This window comes from Scyliorhinus torazame, chromosome 27, assembly GCF_047496885.1.
Source record: "Scyliorhinus torazame isolate Kashiwa2021f chromosome 27, sScyTor2.1, whole genome shotgun sequence".
NCBI classification, from domain to species: domain Eukaryota; kingdom Metazoa; phylum Chordata; class Chondrichthyes; order Carcharhiniformes; family Scyliorhinidae; genus Scyliorhinus; species Scyliorhinus torazame.
In genome coordinates, this window is record NC_092733.1 from 37,755,482 (window position 1) to 37,781,368 (window position 25,887).

Genomic DNA, 25,887 nt, shown 5'->3' on the forward strand with positions numbered 1-25,887 from the left:
GCCTCTCGGGTTATTGGATGGAGTAACAAGCCCAGAGAACCATGGATGTCCAGAGCCATTCAGGATACGATGAGAAGGAAAAGAGAGGCTTTTAACAAGTAGAAGGGGAGCAAATCAACTGAGGCATCAGTGGAGTACAGAAAGTACAGAGTTTAAGAAAGTAATTAGGAGAGAAAAGAGGGGATGCAAGAAAACTCTGGCTGGTAAAAATAGGGAAAATCCGAGATATTCTATAAGTATATCAATCGGTGGAGGATAACCAGGGAAAGAGTAGGACCTATTAGAGACCAACAGAGAAACGTGTGAGTGTAGCCAGAGGACATTGGTAGGGTATAGAATGAATACTTCATATCTACCTACACCCAAGAGAATGAGGAGGTAGATATAGAAGTCGGGGAGAGAGACATGTAGTATTGAGGAAGCAGGGGGCTGCAGAAGGATTTGTACAGACTAGGAGGGTGGGCAATGAAGTAGCAGATGAAATACAATGTTATGCACTTTGGAAGGAGGAATGGAGGCATAGACTATTTTTTAAATGGGAAATGCTCAGGAAATCAGAAACACAAAGGGATTTGGGAGTCTGTGTTCACGATTGTCTTAAGGTTAACGTGCAGGTTCAGTCGGCAGTTAGGAAGGCAATTACAATGTTAGCATTCATGTTGAGAGGGCTAGAATACAAGACCAGGGATGTACTTCTGAGGCTTTATAAGGCTCTGGTCATACCCCATTTTGGAGTATTGCGCGCAGTTTTGGGACCCGTATCTAAGGAAGGATGTGCTGGCCTTGGAAAGGGTCCAGAGGAGGTTCACAAAAATGATCCCTGGAATGAAGAGCTTGTCGTATGAGGAACGGTTGAGGACTCTGGGTCTGTACTCGTTGGGAGTTTGGAAGGATGAGGGTGGATCTGATTGAAACTTACAGGATACTGTGAGACTGGATAGAGTGGATGTGGAGAGGATGTTTCCACTTGTAGAAAAAACTAGAAGCAGAGGACACAATCTCAGACTAAAGGGACGATCCTTTAAAACAGAGATGAGGAGGAATTTCTTCAGCCAGAGGGTGGTGAATCTGTGGAACTCTTTGCCGCAGAAGGCTGTGGAGGCCAATTCACTGAGTGAATTTAAGTCAGAGATAGATAGGTTCTTGATCAATAAGGGGATCAGGGGTTATGGGGAGAAGGCAGGAGATTGAGGATGAAAAAAATATCAGCCATGATTGAATGGTGGAGCAGACCCGATGGGCCGAGTGGCCTAATTCTGTTCATATGTCTTATGGTCATAGAGAGTGACAAGGTATTAGAGATGCTGGCGGGCTTAAACATGGACAAATCTCCAGATCTGGATGAATCATGTCCCAGGATGCTGTGGGAAGCGAGGGAGGAGATAGCAGGGGCTCTGACCCAAATTTTTAATTCCTCTCTGGTATCGAGGGAGGTGTCAGACGACTGGAGGACAGCTAATGTGGCCCCATCATTTAAGAAAGGTTGTAGAGATCGCTGGGGAACTACAGACCAGTGAGTCTCGCGACAGTGGTAAGGAAACTATTGGAGAAAATTCTGAAGGAGAGGATCTATCTCTTCTCGGAGAGGCAAAGTTTGATCAAGAATACTCAGCATGGCTTTGTTAGAGGGCGGTCATGACTCACAAATTTGATGACATTTTTTGAGCATGTAACTAGGTGTGCAGATGAGGGTAGTACAGGTGATGTCGTTTACATGGATTTCAACAAAGCCTTTGACAAGGTCCCACATGGGAGACTGAGAAATAAAGAAAATGCACATGGGTTACAGAGGGGAACTTGATGAGGTGGATTTAAAATTGGCTTCGCTGTAGGAGACAGTCGGTGATGACAGACGGCTGCTTTAGTGACTGGAAGCTGGTGTCCAGTGGGGTACCACAGGGATCCGTGCTGGATCCCCTATTGTTTGTCATTTATATAAACGACACAGATGACTATGGGGGAGGGGGGGGGGGGGGTGGTGCGGGTGGTTAACAGTGAGATTGAGTGTCTTGGGTTACAGGAAGATATAGACGGGATAGTCAAATGGGTAGAAACGTGGCTGGTGGAATTTAACCTTAAAAGTGTGAGGTGCTACACCTTGGAAGGAGTAATGTGACAAGCAAGTCTTCCATGAATGTCGTGATACTGGGAACTTCTAAGGAACAAAGAGACCTTGGTGTGTTTATCCATAGATCTCTGAAGGCAGAAGGGCAGGTTAATAGGGTGGTGAAAAAGGCATATGGGACACTTGCAATTATCAACTGAGACATAGATTGCAAAAGCAGGGAGGTCATGTTGGAGTTGTATAGAACTTTGGTGAGGCCACAGCTGGAGCACTGTGTGCGTTTCTGGTAGCCACATTACAGGAAGGATGTGATTGCACTGGAGGGGGTGCAGAGGCGATTCACCAGGATATCGCCTCGGAAGGAACTTTTAAGTTATGAAGAGAGGTTGGATGGGCTTGGGTTGTTTTCACTGGAGCAGAGAAGACTGAGGGGCGGCCTGATCGAGGTGGACAAGATTCTGAGGGGCATGGACGGGGTGGAGAGGGAGCAGCTGTTCCCCTGAGTTGAAGGGTCCGTTACGAGGGGGACACATGTTCAAGGTGAGGGGCGGGAGGTTTAAGGGGATTTGAGGAAAATGTTTTTTTTACCCAGAAGGTGGTGAGGGTCTGGAACGCACGGCCTGGGAGGGGGGGAGAGGCGGGTTGCCTCACATCCTTTAAAAAGTACCTGGGTGAGCACTTGGCACATCACAACATTCAAGGCTATGGGCCAAGTGCTGGCCAATGGGATTAGGTGGGCAGGTCAGGTGTTTTTCATTTGTTGGTGCAGATTGAATGTGCTGAAGAGCCTCTTCTGTGCTGTATTATTCTTTGAGTCTGCTCCTGAGGTACTCCCAGTTCTCTAACTGAAAAACAGAAGTGTCATGATATTCAAACACACACATCATGATGGACACACCAACAGACAAATCAGAACACACAACACCACAACCAATCACACACAAAGACAGGAACCATATAAAAGCACAAACACGACACCTGGTGGACAGTAGGTCTGGGGACAAGGACACGGACACGACATGTTTTAACATCACAAACAGGGAATCCCCACGTGCAGAGTATCAAGACAAAACTGTACATAGAAAGTTTAAATAAAATAGCGTTGTACCATATACAACTGTGTTGGCTCATCTGTGTGTCAGAACGCCCAACACCACAAGAAGGAAAGTTTGAAGTAGGGGGGCAGGACAGAGCTCCTCTGCCGGTAACAGAGGCATTTCAATCACATGGATCTGATGGGGTAGTGGGGGCATCAGTACTGTGTGTGTGGCCCCCTGTGAATATCTGTTAGATGTCCATTTTGTCAGGTAGGGAGTGTTGAAAGATGATGCCTAGGTCTCTCAAGAGGACGGACAGCTGGCGCCATGTTGTACGGCGCAACCGCTGCAGGTCGTTGCCATGCACATGCGCGGCCAGGAACCCAGCCATTCTCCGGCCATTTCAGCGCAGGAGCCAGGAGTTTCACCCGGCGCCGCTGCTAGCCGCTCATAGGTCCCGGAATCGGTGAGGGTTCGGCGCTGATTTTGGCTTTCATAAAACACCCGCAAACTCTCCATTTGAGGCGGCACTTAGCCGCTGAAACGGACAATCCAACCCATTGTGTTTCCAAGTAAATCTAGAGCGAAGATTATAATTATCTCTTGGAGAATCAGTGGCCACATGATCTAAATGCTTGCTCCACTTTCAGTTACAGGAAAATCTGAGAATCCAAGCATCTTACTCACTGAACTGAGGACTGAAGTCTCACAGCTGAAGGAGAGTAAGGATTCACCTGAGGAAGGAGCAGCGCTCCGAAAGCTAGTGTTCGAAACAAACATGTTGTACTTTAACCTGGTGTTGTAAGACTTCTTACTGTGCTCACCCCAGTCCAACGCCGGCATCGGCACATCAATAATATCATAAGTTAAGGAGACCAAAGCAGCACACCAGGTGCGGTCAAACCAATTTTCTGTACAATGGAAGCAAGACTTTGCTACTCCTTTATTGCATCACAATAATGCAATCCCATCTCTGAATGATGTCCCAAATGCAGACATCAGCAGATTCCGACGTGATAGCATGGGTTGGCTATCAGGCAATTTTGTGACACTGCCACAACGGCCCTTTGTAGATGCTGAAGACCAGGATTTGCCCAGAGGCAAACTCCTGCAAGACATTTGGGAAAATAACAGTGCTGTTTGCCTGCAGAAGGGCCAAGCCATTCTGGCCTCATGCCTGGATGCCCACTACTGGCTAGATTCAGGGCCCTTGCCAATGACCAGAACTCAGTAATTCAGACATGGCCAGTCCAGGTGATGCACATGTTAGTTTCATTATGCCACCCCCCCCCCCCCCCCTTCATTATCCCTCAATGGGCAGGATCCAGATTTGCATATTTAACTGTGCAGTTAAGTTATCTTAAATATGTTCATGCCGGAGCCTCCCAAGGCCCAGGATCGAAATCCCACACCTTGGAGATCTTACAGAACATCACCTTGGGCAGATCCATCAGGGGATCAGAGGATCCTCGGTGTTCAGGCTCTGGGAAGAGTGGTACTTCGGCACCCGGGGCATCTTGGAACTACCAGCCTGGCATTTTGGCAGTCCTCCTACCAGCCTTGTAGTGCCATTTTAGCACTGCCAGGTACCCCTTATTTCTGCCGTGCCCCCTATTTCTGTCATGCCATCACACTCAATGCACCTGGGCTGCCAAAGCTTGTACTGTGCCTTTAAGCCTGACTGGGAGGGTGTGCTACGCCGATCCAGATGCCACTTCAGACTTCATCCACCCATAATGTGCTCAGCAACAGGGTTGTTTCTGACTCAACTGAGATCCAAATAGGAGGCCCTGGGTTGTGAGACTCTGAATTGAACCTACCCTAAGGCAAAACACTTGATAGTCTGTAATCTGCATCTTTACAGTGCTAGCTAAAACGTCAGTGAATTAGAAGATTTATTTGTGGCATATTGGGATGTAGTGGTCAGTTAGCTCAGTTGGCTGGATGGCTGGTCTCTGATGTGGAGCTAATGCCACAGTGGGGGTTAAATTCCCATGAGGTTATCCATGAAGACCCTGCCTTCTTAACCTTGCCTCTTGCCTGAGGTGTGGTGGCCCTGAGGTTTGGTGACCCTGAGGTTAAATACCCATCAGTCAGCTCTCTCTCATAATGGGAGAGCAAATGGAAGAGCAGTCTATGGTCCTTGGAGACTATGGTGACTTTTATTTTTCACTGGAATGCACCTGTTGGGTCTAACTGTTATTTAAATTTCCTCATAGAATTACTTCATATCCAGTGTCCTGACCAGTGGAGGTTGTTCCAGAAAAATTGTTATTACTTTTCATCATACAAGAAAAACTGGACAGATGCCCAGAAATCCTGTGCCTCAATGGACGCCAATCTTGTTGTCATCAACAAAGCTGATGAACAGGTAGGAGAGTATTAAATTTTCCAATCCACCAACAGCTAATAATTTTGCAGCATATTCACTGATGATGTGGGAACTAATGAAGGAGAACTCATAACCCTCTGAGGTAGAGAATTCCCAAGAATCACAATCCTCTGAGTGGAGAAATTTCTCATCGCCGTCCTAAATATTTGGTGTCTCATCCTGAGATTCTATCTCAATGTTCTAGATTCCCCAGCCTGAGAACCAACCTCTCATTGTTAACCATGTCATGTCCTTTCTATGGTTCAATGAGAACACCTCTCATTATCTAAACTCCAGATTGTATAGGGCCAATTTACTCAGCCTCTCATTAAAGCGCAATTTTCTCTCCTTAGGAACCAATTTAATGAAGCTTCATTGTGTCACCTCTCATGCCTGTCTGTACCTCTTTAAATATGGAGACCAAAACAGTGCACAGTAACCCAACTTCAAACTTCCCCACATTATATTCCATCTGCTATCTCCTTGCCCATTAACCAAACCCACCTACATCTCTTTGGGATGTTTTGTGTCTTCCTCATAGCTTACATTCCCAGCTAGGTTTGTATCATTAGCAAATTTGGATATATTTCTCTGGTTCTCTTAATATGTCGTTATATGTCCTAAGACTGCCCTTTGTGACAATAGGATCTCTTATTCTATCTTCTAATAGGAGTCGATTATCTAGTTGATTGGAGGTGTCCAAAATAAGCTTTATTGCTAATTATCCACTTGAATACATATGAATAAGAACTGAATCAAAACTTTGAAGTGAAATATCAATAATATATACAATGGTCAAACACATGGCAAAAAAAAGCATTAAAAATAAAAGCATAAAGAAATCACTTTAAACACAAATGGATAGATGATTTAAGAATTCAGGAAGGCAGGAATTCAGGATTGAGTCTTACTTTTAAGGGAATCCCTGGGCGGGATTCTCCGACCCGACGCCGGGTCGGAGAATCACCGGTGGGGGGCGGGGGGCACGATTTACATGACACCGCCTCAACAGCGGTCCGCCGATTCTCCGGTCATCGGGGAATCGGTGCCATTGGCGCCGGTCGGGGGCTGCTTTACACGGCCCCCACCGGTGATTCTCCACGCGCGATGGGCTGAGTGCCCGCCAGCGCCATTCGCGTGTGGTCCTACCCGGCGGGACCTCGGTGTTCATGTTGCGGGGGGCAGCCTGGTGTGAGGGAGGGAGGATCCGACCCCGGGGGGGCCTGGCCTGGCCCATAATCGGTGTCTACCGATCGACGGGCGGATTTATCCTGCTGGGGGCCTGTAGCACTCTGCCATGTTGCGACGGGGCCGGCGCAGAGAAGGCCGCCCACGCGCATGCATGAACTCGTGCCAGCCGTAGCGCGGACCCGCGGCACCCGTTCTGACGCCCGGATCAGCAGCTGGAGCTGAGTGAAGCGCTCCAGTGCCGTGCTGGCCCCCTGTGCGGCGCAGGATCGTTAATCCTAGGGGCCAGGTGATGCCAGAGTAAAGCGCTCCGACGTTTACGATGGCATCAACACTTAGCCCTCGGATCAGAGAATCCCACCCCCATCTATGCTCAAATCCCTCATTTACTCTCATTGGTTTCTATTTCTCAGCGAAGACCTCCTGATTTGTTCAAAATCAATTTTCTGTTATTTAGAGGACGTTTTATTAATCAAACATTAATCAAATATTAATCAAACAGTAAGATTTACTGATGTCCATCAAAGTTGATTCAGTATCACGTGCACCACCTTACGAGAATGGGATTCCCACGCAATGGCTAGCCATAAACCTTGTTGTAACTAATTATTACTAAATGCCCTGGAATACAATGGTCTATTCCTTGTATAAAACATTTGTTGAAACAATGTCTGAATTTCTGCAGATAAGACCCAAGTTCAATAGTTTATTCATTATCTGAAACAATGACTATCCTTTTACAGTCATGGCCCCTGTGCTCAGCGGGAGTGGTGGGGGGGACGGGGGACCATCAGCTGAGGGTTGGGGACCCTCTGCACAGGTAGGCCGCCATGGGAAGGGGGGGGAGATGCTCGGGTGGCAACCAGGGGGCAACCGCGCGCAGCACCACCATGCCAACCCTTGGATCGTGTGTACACGTTCCAGGGCAATTCCTGTCCCTGCCCATCTGCCCCATCGACCACCCATAACCCCCACCGACTGCCAAGGCCTCTGGTTGTGCAACTGAAGGCAGTAGTAGTGTGTTTGTGACTCACTGTCCCAGTAGTGCAGTGTGTTACTCACCGTTCCAGTAGTGCAGTGTGTGTGACTCACTGTCCCAGTAGTTCAGTGTGTGTGTAACTCACTATCCCAGTAGTGCAGTGTGTGTGTAACTCACTGTCCCAGTAGTTCAGTGTGTGTGTAACTCACTGTCCCAGTAGTTCAGTGTGTGTGTAACTCACTGTCCCAGTAGTGCAGTGTGTGTGTAACTCACTGTCCCAGTAGTGCAGTCTGTGTGTGACTCACTGTCCCAGTAGTGCAGTGCGTGTGTCACTCACTGTCCCAGTAGTGCTGTGTGTGTGTGACTCACCGTCCCAATAGTACTGTGAGTGTGTGTAACTTACTGTCCCAATAGTGCAGTATGTTTGTAACTTACTGTCCCAGTAGTGCGGTAAGTATGTCTCTCACTGTTCCAATAGTGCAGTGCGTTTGCTTCTCACTGTCCCAGTAGTGCACTGTGTGTGTAACTTACTGTCTCAGTAGTGCAGTGTGTGTGACTCACTGTCCCAGTAGTGCAATGTGTTTTTGACTCACTGTCCCAGTAGTACACTGTGTATGTGTATAATAATAATCTTTATTAGTGTCACAAGGAGGCTTACATTAACACTGGAATAAAGTTACTGTGAAAATCCCCGAGTCGCCACATTCCAGCGCCTTTTCGGGTACACTGAGGGAGAATTCAGAATGTCCAATTCAACGCACGTGTTTCGTGACCTATGGGAGGAAACCAGAGCTCCCGGAGGAAACCCACACAGGCACGGGGAGAACCTGCAGACTCCGCACAGACAATGACCTAAGTCGGGAATCCCTCACAGGTAACCGATCAATATGGTACGGAGCCAGTAGAGCTAGCTATTCTACTCATTACAGCGGTGGAGGAACACAGACTCCAGCAGCAACTTGGGACAGCACCTCAGGAAGACCCAGTGGCAGGAAAGCAGGAGCCCGCAGGATGCTCCATTCACAAGACTTGAAGTACGATTTAGTTTTTGGATGTTTGCTAATTTTAATGAATTAAAAGTGCTTTCAGGAAAATCTCCACATATGTCGAAGTAACCAATATTTGTAATATTTGCTCAGATTTTTGCCGTCTGTGACAAAGGAATGGCCCTTGCTGCTGAGCTCAAAATGCGCTCTCCACAAAGATTTAACAAAGAAGGAAGGCCTTGCATTCATATCACGCATCACAACTTGAGATGTCCCAAAGCACTTTACTGCCAACAAACTAGTTCTTAAGTGTAGTCAGTGGTATAATGTAGAAAACATAGCAGACAATTTGTGAACAGCAAGCTCCCACAATGATTGCAAGTGATAATGACTTGCTAATCTGCTTAATAATGTCAATTGAGGAATAATTATTTATTCGGACACTATGAATAATTTCCCAGCTCTCACTTGAACTGGGGACCATGGGATCTTTTATGGCCATCTGAGAGCAGATGGGGTTTTAGCTTAACATCCCACCCAAACAGCATTGTCAGGGCAGCACCCCTCAGTACTGCACTGGAGAGTCAGCCGTGAGCCTAATGCTCCATTCTCTGAAGTAGAACTTGTTAAGAACCCCGCTGATGTTATCTACGAGAGTGTCTCAAACCGCAGTGGGCATCAAGGAGCAAAAGGAGACCGAGGGTGTAAAGGATTTCAAGAGTATTGAAAGTCAAAGAGATCTAGGAGTACAGGTCCACAGATCACTGAAAGGGGCCACACAGGTGGAGAAGGTAGTCAAGAAGGCATACGGCATGCTTGCCTTCATTGGCCGGGGCATTGAGTATAAGAATTGGCAAGTCATGTTGCAGCTGTATAGAACCTTAGTTAGGCCACACTTGGAGTATAGTGTTCAATTCTGGTCGCCACACTACCAGAAGGATGTGGAGGCTTTAGAGAGGGTGCAGAAGAGATTTACCAGAATGTTGCCTGGTATGGAGGGCATAAGCTATGAGGAGCGATTGAATAAACTCGGTTTGTTCTCACTGGAACGAAGGAGGTTGAGGGGCGACCTGATAGAGGTATACAAAATTATGAGGGGCATAGACAGAGTGGATAGTCAGAGGCTTTTCCCCAGGGTAGAGGGGTCAATTACTAGGGGGCATAGGTTTAAGGTGAGAGGGGCAAGGTTTAGAGTAGATGTACGAGGCAAGTTTTTTACGCAGAGGGTAGTGGGTGCCTGGAACTCACTACCGGAGGAGGTAGTGGAGGCAGGGACGATAGGGACATTTAAGGGGCATCTTGACAAATATATGAATAGGATGGGAATAGAAGGATACGGACCCAGGAAGTGTAGAAGATTGTAGTTTAGTCGGGCAGTATGGTCGGCACGGGCTTGGAGGGCCGAAGGGCCTGTTCCTGTGCTGTACATTTCTTTGTTCTTTGTTTGTTGATTAGAGCGTCCTCCCTGGCGCTGTGAGGCAACAGTGCTAACCACTGTGCTACTGTGCCGCCCCCAATAGTGCAGTGTCCGTTTGTGACTCAATGTTCCTGTAATGCAGTGTGTGTGAATGTGTGTGAGACTCAATGTCCCAGTAGTACACTGTGTGTGTGACTGTCCCAGTAGTACATTGCGTGCCACCGTGTTATTTTAAAGTTCTTAGAGATCTGTGTTCGTCTGATGTCGAGCATATAAACCTCCTTTCAGAACCTCCAGCTATACACAGAAAAGGGAGGGGAGGACAGACAGGAGACCAAAGATGACCCTGACAGGATGAGGGCAGAGGTCAGAGACAGTCATGCATTTAAGCTGGGAAAGCACCTTGCTATGGGTGAGTGGTAGCCCTTGGATAAGGCATGGCTGCTTCCAGGTCCGGGAGGCCAATGGGTGCTCACGTTATCCAGCTGCAACACCACCCTGTCTCTCTCTCTCACACATCTCAAAACGCCGAAGAACAACTTAAAACTGCTTCTTAGTTGGTGTATATTTGTTTGGAATAATGTGAAGAAAAATGTACAACCCAATGAGGAACGTAAGCCTGAAGATTGCCGGATTGCCGTCTCTGAGAATAATCCAGTAAACAGCAGCAGCCCAGATTTAGAAGGGAAAAGCTTGGCAGGGCAAGCTTTGATACATTTGTGACAAGGAGCTGTCGGACAACATGTGCCGTAGAAGACTCTGCCTAACCAGGGACACCTTGCGGTACCGGAGTCAAATCATTGCAGACTTCGGTGGCTGACATCTGCTCCCTGTGGTCGTGTAGGTTATGGCAGTCCTTAATTTTTACACAACGAGGTTGTTCCAGGCTCAATACGTGACCTGTGTGGCATCATCATCATCATAGAATTTACAGTGCAGAAGGAGGCCATTCGGCCCATCGAGTCTGCACCGGCTCTTGGAAAGAGCACCCTACCCAAGGTCAACACCACCACCCTATCCCCATAACCCAGTAACCCAGTAACCCCACCCAACACTAAGGGCAATTTTTGGATACTAAGGGCAATTTATCATGGCCAATCCACCTAACCTACACATCTTTGGACTGTGGGAGGAAACGGGAGCACCCGGAGGAAACCCACGCGCACACAGGGAGGATGTGCAGACTCCGCACAGACAGTGACCCAAGCCGGAATCGAACCTGGGACCCTGGAGCTGTGAAGCAATTGTGCTATCCACAAGGCTACCGTGCTGCCCCAAACATCTCACAAACATCTGCCCATAAGTGCATCCGTGAGGTCATGATTGCACTCTATGTCAGGGCTTTGGAATTTATTTTGACCTGGATCAAGCCCAGCAAGGCGAGAGAGCTACGGGATTTGGCATCATAGAACATAGAAGGAGGCCATTCGGCCCATCGAGTCTGCACCGACCCACTTAAGCCCTCACTTCCACCCTATCCCCTTAACCCAATAACCCCTCCTAACCTTTTTGGACACTAAGGGAAATTTAGCACGGCCAATCCACCTAACCTGCACGTCTTTTGGAAACCAGAGCTCCCAGAGGAAACCCACGCAGACACGGGGAGAACGTGCAGACTCCGCACAGACAGTAACCCAAGCCAGGAATCGAACCTGGGACCCTGGCGCTGTGAAGCCGCAATGCTAACCACTGTGCTACCGTAGCGGGTCTGCCACAGATGCAGGGGCGATCGGCTGCATACATCGCTATATATGCCCCGTGACATCAGAGAGCCCCCATCATAAACAGGAAGGGTTCCACTCTCTCAACCTTCAGCTGATTTGTAGCCACCAGATGCAATTCATGCATTTGTATGCACGTTTTCCAGGGAGCATGCAAGATAATTACATCCTCGGGCATTTTTGTGGGTCACCCCAGGCTGCAAGAATGACTTGTAGGGAACAGGGGATACACCTGAGGTATGCCAGAGACCACAGCAGAGGCCTGGTACAACAAAGCGCACAGTGCCACCCATCTGAGATAGGGCATGAAGATGCACTAACAGCCCCCAGAGAATCTCCCGCATTGTGGTGGTCTGCTATGCCCTACATAACCTGGCTTTTCAGCAGGGCATTTACACTCATGAGGAAGATTCAGAGGAGCGACACCAGTCCTCAGATGAGGTGGACGTTCTGGAAGGAGTTTGAGGAAAAGGCCGCTGAGTTTGCAGAGACTGGAGGCCATGCAGGAATGAGGATGCACATGGGCAGAAGGGCGAGGGATGCCCTCGTCGCCTCCCACTTCATGGAGTAGGACCAGAATGTTGTCCGACAGCGCATCAATCCCCACCTCCAGTATATTGTGACACCTTTGCGACCAAGGGATGAAAGAGATCTTACTCATCAGGATGCTGGGGTTGGGGCGTATCTGTATGTCTGTTGTCCAGTCAATGCAAGAGGTGATGATGACCGCAGTGAGTAGCGGTCTGTGATGTTCCTCATCTATTGTTTATACCTGACTACTGTCTGTCTGCTGTGAGCACAATGACTCCCGGCTCTTGACTGAGTGAGGTTTAGCTCTACATTCTTTTGCCCCTCACCTTCAGAGGCGGATTAGGGGCGAGGGTCTAAGTTCATTGAATCATGCTCCAGTACCATCTCAGCGAATGAAACATTCAGAATGAATGGGCCTAACCTTCTGCTTGACATTGAGAGACAATGAGAAGAACTGTGTCCAGATGGAATGCCACCTACATTTGGATGGCACTGGGGTTGACATGTCACCTCGTTCTGCTCGCTTTGGCTGAGTTACGAGAGTCTCAGGAAGGGGGAATCAGATTGGCTGGTCACTCCCGGGGTCTCCTGGGTAGAAGGTCCCAGGGTATGCTCCAGCAGGTCCTCGTCCCTCCTGGTACTCATGGGCCCCTGGGCTACTCCATGAGATGGAAGGGCAGCTGGAGTGAGCTCCAGATGCCTCAACGTGATCTGCCGCTGCCAGTCCTAGAGGTCCACCATTGTCTGCGCCAAGCAATTGGACCCCTCAGCCATGGTCTTCAGTGACTGAGCCATGCTTTGGAGTTCTCATGTCATGGATGTGACCTCTTAGACCATAAGACTTAGGAGCAGAATTAGGCCACTCGGCCCATCGAGTCTGCTCCGCCATTCAATCATGGCTGATATTTTTCTCATCCCCATTCTCCTGTCTTCTCCCCATAACCCCTTATTAGTCAAGAACCTACCTACCTATCTCTGTCTTAAAGACACTCAGTGCTTTGGCCTCCACAACCTTCTGCGGCAAACAGTTCCACAGATTCACCACCCTCTGGCTGAAGAAATTCCCCCTCATCTCAGTTTTAACAGATCGTCCCTTCAGTCTGAGGCTGTGCCCTCGGATTCTAGATTTCCCTACTAGTGGAAACATCCTCTCCACGTCCACTCTATCTAGGCCTCTCAGTTTCCTGTAAGCTTCAATAAGATCCTCCCTCATCCTTCTAAAGTCCAATGAGTACAGGCCCAGAGTTCTCAACTGCTCCTCATACGACAAGCTCTTAATTCCAGGGATCATTCTCACGAATCTCCTCTGGACCCTTTCCAAAGCCAGCACAGGCTTGCCCAGGCTTTCCACTGCGGACGCCACTCTTGCGGTATTGACCTAGGTGCCACACATTGCCATCAACATCCCCTGCGACAGAAGGCTCTGGGATTCCTCCATTCAGCCTTGCTGTTGCAGCAGTGTCTCTGACAACCCTTCCTGGTATTCCCAGCTCTGCCTTTTCATCGCATCAGCTGAGGGATGAATGTGTCCAGATAAACGGTACCTGGCTGGGCACAGCTGGGTCCTGGGATCCAACAGACCTCCACCGGCCTGATCCCTAGGATGCTCCTGCCTCCACCTGATGTGCATCGGAAGCTGTGTGGTGCTCACCAGACAGTGACACAGAAGCCTGCCTGCTAGGATCACCCACCGAGGTGAGCCTGTACGATGGTGGATGGTGCGGGTGATAACTGTGGTGCTTCCTCCATGTCCTCTCCAAGATCATCTCCAAGGTGGTGTTGAGGGTGGGCAGTGTGACAATGCTGGTAGACAGGCCAGATTCTTCAGTTGATGTTCTTGCAAAGCAAGGGACTTGCTTTTAGTACATTGCTTGGTCAAGGGACTGGATTACACAGAACTCACTTGAGACTGGTCATCTGAATGAAGGTGCAGTGGGTCCTCACTTTTCTTGCATGGGCTTTCTTTGCTCTCAGCGCAGACCCGCTCCTTCTTCTCCCCTCCAACTCCCCACAGGCTCTACAGCTCTCTCCTCGTACAAGGTCAAGATTCTCAGCTCTGACATCCCAACACCTGTTTTCTCTCAAGTCATGGTAGTTGTGGCGGGTTTCTCCTGCAAGACACAAATGGGGAGAATGTGATCTGGGCACAGGGTGGGTCAGAGGTTGATGGCACCTGACATGTGTGGGCAGTGCACCTGAGCATGGAAGGGTTTCTGATGAGGAGTGCTGGGGGTTATGTTTGACGATGCTATTGGGAGGTTGGATGCTGGGGCCCTGCATGTTGGCAGCCTGTGGGATCGAGGTAACATTCTAGGGGGAGGTGTTGGAAGTGTGGATTGCAGAGAGGAGACAGAAGAGCATTCATCCTGGCTGATCGGAGTTGTCATTCATCTTTTTCCTGCATTGTACTCCTGCCCTCGTGACGAGACTGCTGGCACTGACCAATACTGCCACTATTGCCCAGGGGAGAATTGTTACGCAGACACGGGGAGAACGTGCAGACTCCGCACGGACAGTGACCCAAGCCGGGAATCGAACCTGGGACTCTGATGCTGCGAAGCAAGAGTGCTAACCACTGTGCTGCTGTATTGTAGGTGCCTATCCTTCACGGCATCCAGCAAATAGCTGAGAGCCCACTCCGGAAATCTAGGATCTAATTTCCTCTCTGCCATCCTCCAGGCTTGAATGAGAGGAAGTGATGTGGAGCCGTTTAAATGCAGTCCCGCCTTCATGGAAATGCTCCGATGCTGCCAGGACGGGAAAATCAGGGGCAAGATTTTCCGATATCGGTGCGATGTCCGCTGACTGGCGCCAAAAACGGCGCAAATCACTCCGGCATCGCGCCGCCCCAAACGTCGCTAATTCTCCGGCCCGGAATGGGCTAGCAGTGGCGTGACGCTATTCGCGCTGTCTCACGTGGTTCACTCCGTGAGGCGTCATACACGCCGCATGGCGAGACGGCTCAAAAGACGCGCTGCTCCTCCCACCCGACCAGAAGACCCGACCGGATGGCCGCCCGCCGCGCAGCCCTGAGGTTCCAGTCCCGCGACATTGAGGTGCTCCTGGACGCAGTGGAGCAGAGGAGGGAGGCCTTGTATCCCGGACACGGCCGCAGGGTCGCCCCACGCCACAGCCGGCGTCTGTGGAGGGAAGTGGCAGAGGCCGTCAGCGCTGTGGCTCTGACACCACGGACAGGCACCCAGTGCCACAAGAAGGTGAACGACCTCGTCAGAGCAGGCAGGGTGAGCACCCCCCACTGCCCGATATCCATATCCCCCCTCCCCCATATCCCCCCTTCCCCAAATCCTCCCACATATCCCCCCTCCCCCATATACCCCCTCCCCCAAATCCCCCCACATATCCCCCTCCCCCATATCCCCCTCCCCCATATCTCCCCTCCCCAGATCCCCCATATCCCCCTCCCCATATCCCCATATCCCCTCTCCCCCATATCCTCCCTCCCCCATATCCCCCTTCTCCCCCTCCCCCATACCGCCCAAAACCCCTCTCCCCCATATCGCCACAAGTGAATCCAGCCCTAACCTTAACCTCTGCAATACACACGCAACCGATGGCGTGCATTCATATACCTGTCTAACACTATTGCCTTTTACCACTGCCACCCCCCCCCCCCCCCCCCCCCCACAGAAGAAGCGCGCACACAACACCAGGGAGCATGTGAGGACTGGAGGAGGCCCAGCTGATGAGAGGCCACTGACCGAACAGGAGGAAAGGGGCCTGGAACTGGCTGGCGGACCTGAGGACCAGGCGGTTGCCGATGCTGAGGTCGGGGGCCCACCAGCAAGTGAGCCACCAACAGCCTGTCCCCATAACCCCCCTCCCCCATATACCCCATCCCCATATCCCCCTCCCCATATCCCCCCTCCCCCATATCCCCCCCTACCCATATCACCTGATCACTGCCTGCGTGTCCAACCATGCATGCAACATTGTGTGTCGCAGGAGCAAACGTCGAGGCACCCATCCCCGCAGATGCAGACCGCCTGGAGGATGCCCCTCGGAGACCACGGGAGACCATAAGACCATAAGACATAGGAGTGGAAGTAAGGCCATTCGGCCCATCGAGTCCACTCCACCATTCAATCATGGCTGATTTCAACTCCATTTACCCGCTCTCTCTCCATAGCCCTTAATTCCTCGAGAAATCAAGAATTTATCAACTTCTGTCTTAAAGACACTCAACGTCCCGGCCTCCACCGCCCTCTGTGGCAATGAATTCCACAGACCCACCACTCTCTGGCTGAAGAAATTTCTCCTCATCTCTGTTCTAAAGTGACTCCCTTTTATTCTAAGGCTGTGCCCCCGGGTCCTAGTCTCCCCTGCTAATGGAAACAACTTCCCTACATCCACCCTATCTAAGCCATTCATTATCTTGTAAGTTTCTATTAGATCTCCCCTCAACCTCCTAAACTCCAATGAATATAATCCCAGGATCCTCAGACGTTCATCGTATGTTAGGCCTACCATTCCTGGGATCAACTGTGTGAATCTCCGCTGGACCCGATCCAGTGCCAGTATGTCCTTCCTGAGGTGTGGGGCCCAAAATTGCTCACAGTATTCTAAATGGGGCCTAACTAATGCTTTATAAAGCTTCAGAAGGACATCCCTGCTTTTATATTCCAAGCCTCTTGAGATGAATGACAACATTGCATTTGCTTTCTTAATTACGGACTCAACCTGCAAGTTTACCTTTCGAGAATCCTGGACTAGGACTCCCAAGTCCCTTTGCACTTCAGCATTATGAATTTTGTCACTGTTTAGAAAATAGTCCACGCCTCTATTCTTTTTTCCAAAGTGCAAGACCTCGCACTTGCCCACGTTGAATTTCATCAGCCATTTCTTGGACCACTCTCCTAAACTGTCTAAATCTTTCTGCAGCCTCCCCACCTCCTCCATACTACCTGCCCCTCCACCTATCTTTGTATCATCGGCAAACTTAGCCAGAATGCCCCCAGTCCCGTCATCTAGATTGTTAATATATAAAGAGAACAGCGGTGGCCCCAACACTGAACCCTGCGGGACACCACTCGTCACCGGTTGCCATTCCGAAAAAGAACCTTTTATCCCAACTCTCTACCTTCTTCCTGACAGCCAGTCGTCAATCCATGTTAGTAGCTTGCCTCGAATACCATGGGCCCTTATTTTACTCAGCAGTCTCCCGTGAGGCACCTTATCAAAGGCCTTTTGGAAGTCAAGATAGATAACATCCATTGCCTCTCCTTGGTCTAACCTATTTGTTATCTCTTCTTAGAACTCTAACAGGTTTGTCAGGCAAGACCTCCCCTTACTAAATCCATGCTGACTTGTCCTAATCCGACCCTGCACTTCCAAGAATTTAGAAATCTCATCCTTAACAATGGATTCTAGAATCTAGCCAACAACCGAGGTTAGGCTAATTGGCCTATAATTTTCCATCTTTTTCCTTGTTCCCTTCTTGAACAGGGGGGTTACAAAGGCGATTTTCCAATCCTCTGGGACTTTCCCGGACTCCAGTGATTTTTGAAACATCATCACCAACGCCACCACTATTTCTTCAGCTATCTCCTTTAGAACTCTAGGATGTAGCCCATCTGGGCCCGGAGATTTATCAATTTTTAGACCTCTTAGTTTCTCTAGCACTTTCTCCTTTCTGATGGCTACCATATTCAACTCTGTCCCCTGACTCTCCGGAATTGTTGGGATATTACTCATGTCTTCCACTGTGAAGACTGAGGCAAAGTACTTATTCAGTTCCTCAGCTATTTCCTTGTCTCCCATCACTAGATTACCAGCGTCATTTTGGAGCAGCCCCATGTCAACTTTTGCCTCCCGTTTGTTTTTAATGTATTTAAAGAAACTTTTACTATCATTCCTAATGTTACTGGCTAGCCTACCTTCAAATTTGATCCTCTCTTTCCTTATCTCTCTCTTTGTTATCCTCTGTTTGTTTTTGTAGCCTTCCCAATCTTCTGACTTCCCACTACTCTTTGCCACATTATAGGCTTTCTCTTTTGCTTTGATGCATTCCCTAACTTCCTTTGTCAGCCATGGCTGCCTAATCCCCCCCTCTGATAACCTTTCTTTTCTTTGGGACGAACCTCAGTACTGTGTCCTCAATTACTCCCAGAAACTCCTGCCATTGCTGTTCTACTGTCTTTCCCACTAGGCTCTGCTCCCAGTCGATTTTCGTCAGTTCCTCCCTCATGCCCCCGTAGTTACCTTTATTTACTGTAACACCTTTACATCTGATTCTACCTTCTGTCTTTCAAATTGGAGATTGAATTCTACCATATTATGATCACTGCCTCCTAAGTGCTCCCTTACTTTAAGATCTTTAATCAAGTCTGGCTCATTACATAACACTGAGTCCAGAATGGCCTGTCCCCTCGTGGGCTCCATCGCAAGCTGTTCCAAAAAGCCCTCCTGTAAACATTCAATGTATTTCCTTTCCTTGGGTCCACTGGCAGTATTATTTACCCAGTCCACCTGCATATTAAAGTCCCCCATGATCACTGTGACCTTTCTGACATGCACTTTCTATTTCGTGGTGCATCTTGTGCCCCTGGTCCTGACCACTGTTAGGAGGCCTGTACATAACTCCCATTATGTTTTTTTTGCCTTTGTGGTTCCTCAACTCTACCCACACAGACTCCACATCATCTGATCCTATGTCGTTTAATGCTATTGATTTAGTTTCATTCCTAATTAACAAGGCAACCCCGCCCCCTCTGCCCACCTCTCTGTCTTTTCGATAGGTTGTGAATCCCTGGATGTTTAAATGCCAGTCCTGAACCCCCTGCAACCACGTCTCTGTGATGCCTATCACATCATACCTGCCAGTCACAATCTGGGCCACAAGCTCATCTACCTTGTTCCGTACACTGCGCGCATTTAAATATAGCACCTTTAATTCTCTATTGACCGTCCCTTTTTGTTTTCTTAGTGTGGTGGACGTTGGTTTACTGAGCCTTTCCATACACTGTGTCATATTTTGTGGGATGGGGGCTATTGTAACCTCTCCTGAGTTCTGTCTTTTCGTGCTTTTTTGTATTCCTAAGCAGCTACGCTTCCCACTGATTACTTCACCTCTTGGTTCCCTGACTTTCCCTTCCCCCCAATCTTTAGTTTAAAGTCCTATTGACCACCCTATTTACTCTTTTCGCCAGAACACTGGTCCCAGCTCGGTTCAGGTGGAGACCATCCCAACGGTATAGGTCGCCCCTGTCCCAAAACTGATGCCAGTGTCCCACGAAAAGGAACCCCTCTTTCCCACACCACTCTTTCAGCCACGTGTTAACTTCCCTTATTCTTGCCTCCCGATGCCAATTTGCACATGGCTCGGGCAGTAATCCGGAGATAATGACCCTTGAGGACCTGTTTTTTAATTTGAATCCTAGCTCTTTATAATCTCTAAACAGGTCCTCTTTCCTAGACTTGCCTATGTTGTTGGTACCGACATGGACCACAACAACTGGATCCTCCCCCTCCCTCTCCAGTATCCTTTCAAGCCGGTCAGAGATGTCCCGCACCCTAGCACCGGGCAGGCAACATACCATGCGGGACTCTTTATCCTGCTCACAAAGGATACTATCTATCCCCCTGATAATAGAATCCCCTACAACTACAACTTGCCTATTTACTCCCTCCCCTTGAATGGCCTGCTGAACCATGGTGCCTTGGTCAGCTGACTCATCCTTCCTGCAGCCCTGTTCGCCATCCACACAGGGAGCAAGTGCCTCATACCTGTTGGACAGAGTCAAGGGCTGAGGCTCCTGAGTTCCTGACTGCTGGTTCCCTTTACCTGCCTGACTTGCAGTCACACCCTGCTGTCCCTGGCCACTAGCAGGATTTAAACTACTTACTCTGACAGGTGTGACGGCCGCCTGAAACACAGTGTCCAGATAAGTCTCCCCCTCCCGGATGTGCCTCAGTGTTTGAAGCTGAGACGGAGAGACCTGGTCCCTCTGGCACGCAACGCCCGCAGGATGCCCCCCGCAGACCATGGGAGATGGAGAGACCTGGAGCAACAGGGAGACAACGCCCTCGTCTCATGCGGGTGCGGCGACGCAGACGTGTGCCACCCAGCGACGAGGGGGGCAGCCACAGGCCCCCGTCGCAGCTGAGCCACGCAACCACAACCCAGGACCCCTCTACCCAGGAGCCCCCTACCCAGGACCCCCCTACCCAGGACCCCCCTACCCAGGACCCCCCTACCCAGGACACCCCTACCCAGGGGACCCCTACCCAGGAGACCACTACCCAGGAAACTGAAATACAGGATAGTGACACAGAGTGGATGGGTGGAGACGAACCGCCACCCCAAAGTACCAAGGACTCAGAGTCGGACGATGTGCACGACACAACGCCACTGCTGTCACCAACACCCTCCGCCATCGCAGAAACACTCCCCTCGTTTGGGCACTTTAGTGATGAGGCGTCTGGTACACTCACTGGTGCGCACAACACAGCCGTCCCGGTACAGCAGGTGGAGGTAGGAGCAGCAGAGGGGCCGGGCGGTCGGAGGGCAGCCCAGCCCAAGCGAACATCTGCCGCCCAGATGGATCCCGGTTTTCTGGAGTTTCCACACCCACACATAGATCCGATGCAACCACCGACCCGGAGACGAGCGAAGAGGGTGACGGCCGGCTTGCGGCGGCTGCAGTCGCAGGTGGAGGAGTCCACCCGCGTCCAGGAGCTGGGAGTGGTGCCGGTCATGCGTGCCACCCAGGTCGACACCGCATGGGTGGCGTCCGCGGTGGAGGCAATGGGTCCGATGGTGTCAGACATGGGGAACGGTTTGCGAGGCCTGGGGCTTTCCGTGCAGGCGGCGTCTGTGGCCCAGGACATGGCTGCCCTCTCACAGGAGGCCATGAGCCAGCGCCAGCGGCAGATCGCAGAGGCACTCAACGCCATAGCCCAGTCTCAGCAGGCCATGGCCCAGTCTCAGCAGGCCATGGCCCAGTCTCTGCAGGCCATGGCCCAGTCTCTGCAGGCCATGGCCCAGTCTCAGCAGTCCATGGCCCAGTCTCAGCAGGCCATAGCCCAGTCTCAGCAGGCCATGGCCCAGTCTCAGCAGGCCATCGCTGAGGGCATCGGCGCCAGTGGCCATGTGCGAGCCGGCGTCGCACTGTCACAGACAGGGTTTGCCAATCCCCTGGGCTCCATGGCTGCAAACCTGCAGACCCCTGTCGATACCAGCACGGGCCTCCAGGACTGGCAGCGCCAGATATCGGGGGGGGCATCGGATGGCCAGTCCGTTCGCATCCCCCACCCATGTAGAGGCCCGGGGGCCATCAGGCACCCCGAGGGAGGGGGAGGTGTTGTGGTCCGTCCCGGGTCCCCCTGTAGGGGAGGTCCCGGAACACCGCGACACCTCGGGCTCCCCCCCTTCCATCCCAGGTGCATCGGGTGGGCAATGGGCAGGACAGGCTGGCAGCTCGCCATCCCAGTCGTCCGGGCCGCAGCCTGGCCCATCTAGGCCAGGACGCCCCAGGAAACGGCTGCCAATAGGATCCCGAGTCAGAGGGCAGGAATCACAGGAGTCCACCTCCAGTTCTGCTGTACCATCTGGGGAAACACCTAGACGTAGTCAAAGGGCCCGTAAGGCCAAACAATTAGACACTGAGTGAGTTGGCACGGGTGCAGGGCACAGATAAGTTTTAGGGGCTAGGGCACGTGAATGAACTCCTTTGGTTATTAAAGTCAATGTTACACCTACAGAAGCTGCCTTTGTGCTCTGTCCAAAGCGTGCGGGGGTGTCATGTACGTTGAGCGCAAGTGTGTGTGTGAGGGGTGGTCTTACCTCAGCCCCAGGTGAGTCTGCCCCCTTCCCCCTGGGCCGCCCTCACCATCCCCCCCAGCAGAGGACGGGGCCGTGCACTGCAGTGTCACAGCCGCATGCAGGGATGGTCCGGGTGGATGTTGGTACTGTGGCCATGGGTCAGACATAGTCCAACGATGTAGAGCCAGGAGCTCACTCAAGGGCGGGTTGTCATCATCCTCCATGGCCTGCAATAGACACGCGTCCACCGGCAACTGTGTGAGCCCGGCCTGTTGGGGTGGTGTGCATGCGGGTGGGGTGGGTGGGGTTGGGGGGGGTGTGAGGGTGCTGGGTGGGTGGATGGGTGGGGGGGGGTGAGGGTGGTCGGGTGTTGCCATGGTGTGCGGTCTGTGGCCATACTACCCGATTCCCACGCCCATCTAGTCAGTGAAGCGGGCGTCTATCAGCCTGTCCCGTGCCCGCTGGGCCAGCCGGTAACGGTGGACAGCCACCCGCCCGTGTCTAGCCCGTCTGCCCTGACCATTGCCCCCATCCCCCTCATCTGGGGAGGACTGCGCCTCTTCCTGCTGCTCCTCCACTCCGCCCTCCTCTGCCTGCGGCACATCGCCCCTCTGCTGGGCTATGTTGTGCAGGACGCAGCACACCACAATGATGCGGCCGACCCTATCTGACCGATACTGGAGGTCGCCCTCTGAGAGGTCCAGGCACCTGAAACACATCTTCAGCACGCCAAATCACCTCTATCACTCCCCTTGTCGCTGCATGGGCATCATTGTAGCGGTTCTCCGCCTCATTGCGTGGCCTCCGTATAGGCGTCATCAGCCACGACCACAATGAGTAGCCCCTGTCGCCCAGCAACCAGCCCCTCAGCCGGGGATGGCATCCCTCGTACATGCCGGTGATGTATGACCGCGACAACACGTATGAGTCATGTACACTGCCCGGGTAATGGACGCAGACGTGCAGGATTATCATGCGGTGGTCGCAGACCACTTGTATGTTCATGGAATAGGTCCCCTTCCTATTGGTGAACATGCCCTGTTATCTGCAGGTGGTCGCATGGCGACGTGCATCCCATCGATCGCCCCCTGGACAATGGGGAACCCGGCCAGGGCAGAGAAGCCCACGGCCCGGGCATCTTGGCTGGCCCGGTCCACGGGGAAGCGGATGTAGCGGTGCGCCATGGCATATAGGGCGTCTGTCACTGCCCGGATGCACCGGTGCACCGATGTCTGCGATATGCCGGTCTGGTCCCCACTCGGCGCCTGGAATGACCCCATGGCATAAAAGTTCAGGGCCACCGTAACCTTGACGGACACGGGGAGAGGGTGTCCCCCGCCAGTGCCACGCGGTGACAGGTGTGCCAGCAGGTGGCAGATGTGTTCCACTGTTTCCCAGCTCATCCGGAGTCTCCTCGAGCATTCGCAGTCCGTGAGGTCCTGGTATGACTGCCGGGGCCGGTACACACACGGGGTCTCCTCGGGTGCCTCCGTTGCCGTGGCGCCGCGACGTCCTCCTCCCCCTCCTTGTCCTGTCGGGCGGGTGTCCCTCCAGCCTGGGCGGCTGCCGCCTGCCCCTCTGCGGCAGCTTGCGCCGCCTCTCTGGCACGCTCCTCCTCCTCCTCCTCATCCAGGGCAACATAGACAATAGTATCGCTGGATGATCGGAAAACATGACGGCCTGCTGGGGGGGGGGGGGGGGGGGGGGGGCGACGACATGTCATCATTGCCCCATACCCCCTCCCCGCAGCCAGATGGCATGGACCGCATGGGCACTGTTGGAGGATGGCACCTGGCCAAACTCCCTTGCCCTCACACCCCCCCTCCCCGGCACGCACCTCCCCGTCCCCCTCCCCGGCCCCCTCCCCGGCACGCACCCCCCTGTCCCCCTCCCCGGCACGCACCCCACCCCCGTCCCACTCCCCGGCCACCTCCCCGGCACGCACCTCCCCGTCCCCCTCCCCGGCCCCCTCCCCGTTCCCCCCCCCCGTCCCCCCCCCCCCCCCCCGTCCCCCTCCCCGGCCCCCTGCCCGGCAGTCATCCTCCCGTCCCCGGCACGCACCTCCCCGTCCCCCTCCCCGGCCCCCTCCCCGGCACGCACCCCCCTGTCCCCCTCCCCGGCACGCACCCCACCCCCGTCCCACTCCCCGGCCCCCTCCCCGGCACGCACCTCCCCCCCCCCCTCCCCGGCCCCCTCCCCATTCCCCCCCCCCGTCCCCGTCCCCCTCCCCGGCCCCCTGCCCGGCACTCATCCTCCCATCCCCGGCACTCACCTCCCCTCCCGGCACTCCCCCGAAGCCCACCCCACTCTACCCCCCCGCCCCCCCCGCCGCACACACACACCTCTCCCCCACACACATAGACTGTGGCCTCGCCATCACCTCTCCTGAGGCCAACCCCCCCAGGCCGTCACCCACGTCCACGCTGGTCGGCATCACCCATGAGCACTGTTTGACGTCGATATAAAGGCGTTTTGATTTACGCCGACGTGACCCGTGGTCACGTCGCCGGGAGCTCGGCCCATCCGGACGGGAGAATATCGGCAGCCCCGGAGTCCATTGCCTCGCTCCCGCCCCTGCCATTCTCCGAGGCGTTCGGCGCGATTGACGCCCCGCCGACTTTTCTCCCTTCGGAGAATTCGGCGGACGGCGGGGGCGGGATTCAAGCCGGCCCCCGGCGATTTTCCGACCCGGTGGGGGGTCGGAGAATCGCGCCCCAGATGTTTTGCACCGCAAGTGCGGCATTTGTCACGAGAGGAAAGAAACGTTTTCATAGTGCCGGACAATTGCGGTCCGGATCATGCCCTGATTTTTTCCGCGGGAAAAGACATTTTGGGCAACAACTAGCGGCCCCTTTCACTGCGGCCGCAAATCTCATTATGGCCGCTAAATCACCTGAGGGAACAAAAATGGGACTTGCGGCGGTATATTCCCAGTTTCAGATATTCCTCGCCCTTGCCGTTATCAGGTTCACGCCTAATTTAAATGTATTTGAATGGCTTTACGCCATTGTGTTCTCCCATGATAGACCCCCCCCTGCAGCATGACCTTACATTGGCTCGAATCACTATTGGTTTTCAAACGTGACCACACCGGGGGTGCATGGAGTACCCCAGGGTTGAATGGCAAATGGGCACTGAAGTGGGAAGTGGACAGTGCCAGGGAGTGTCCCTTCTCCATTGGGAGTCCCCTTATGTGCTGTGGTGGGTGGGGGAGAAGGGAGAGCCCTGACGACAGTACAATGAAGGAACAGTACCCCATGTACTCTTGTCGCCATGTCGCCCCGAAGCTTGTGGGTGCGGTCCTCTGTGCCTATGGGGGGTTGGGAGAATATTTATTTTAAACACGGATCTGGGAATCTTTTAAAGATGGTACCCCGATGTCTGTGGACGGTGGTGCAGTGGTAGCACTGCAGTCTCACGGCTCCGAGGTCCCAGGTTCGATCCCGGCTCTGGGTCACTGTCCGTGTGGAGTTTGCACATTCTCCCCGTGTTTGCGTGGGTCTCACCCCCACAACCCAAAAATGTGCAGGGGAGGTGGATTGGCCACGCTAAATTGCCCAATAGTGGAAAAAATGAAGTGGGTAATCTAAAATTATAGTGGGCAGCATGGTGGCATTGTGGATAGCACAATTGCTTCACAGCTCCAAGGTCCCAGGTTCGATTCCGGCTTGGGTCACTGGCTGTGCGGAGTCTGCACATCCTCCCCGTGTGTGTGTGGGTTTCCTCCGGGTGCTCCGGTTTCCTCCCACAATCCAAAGATGTGCAGGTTAGGTGGATTGGCCGTGATAAATTGCCCTTAGTGTCCAAAATT

The 25,887-nt window shown here is 52.4% G+C and overlaps 1 protein-coding gene across 3 annotated transcripts in view; it reads left to right on the forward strand.

The window, feature by feature from the left end:
• The window catches only part of LOC140403405 (CD209 antigen-like protein C), an 82,393-nt gene that overhangs the window by 41,783 nt on the left and 14,723 nt on the right, over nucleotides 1–25,887 (forward strand). For 2 of the 3 annotated variants that reach the window (XM_072491332.1, XM_072491334.1), the window contains exons 5-6: nucleotides 3,753–3,824; nucleotides 5,322–5,473. In XM_072491332.1, the coding sequence (XP_072347433.1) occupies nucleotides 3,753–3,824; nucleotides 5,322–5,473 (224 nt within the window). The remainder of the gene's footprint in view (nucleotides 1–3,752; nucleotides 3,825–5,321; nucleotides 5,474–25,887) is intronic. The other variant, XM_072491333.1, reaches the window with a different exon arrangement.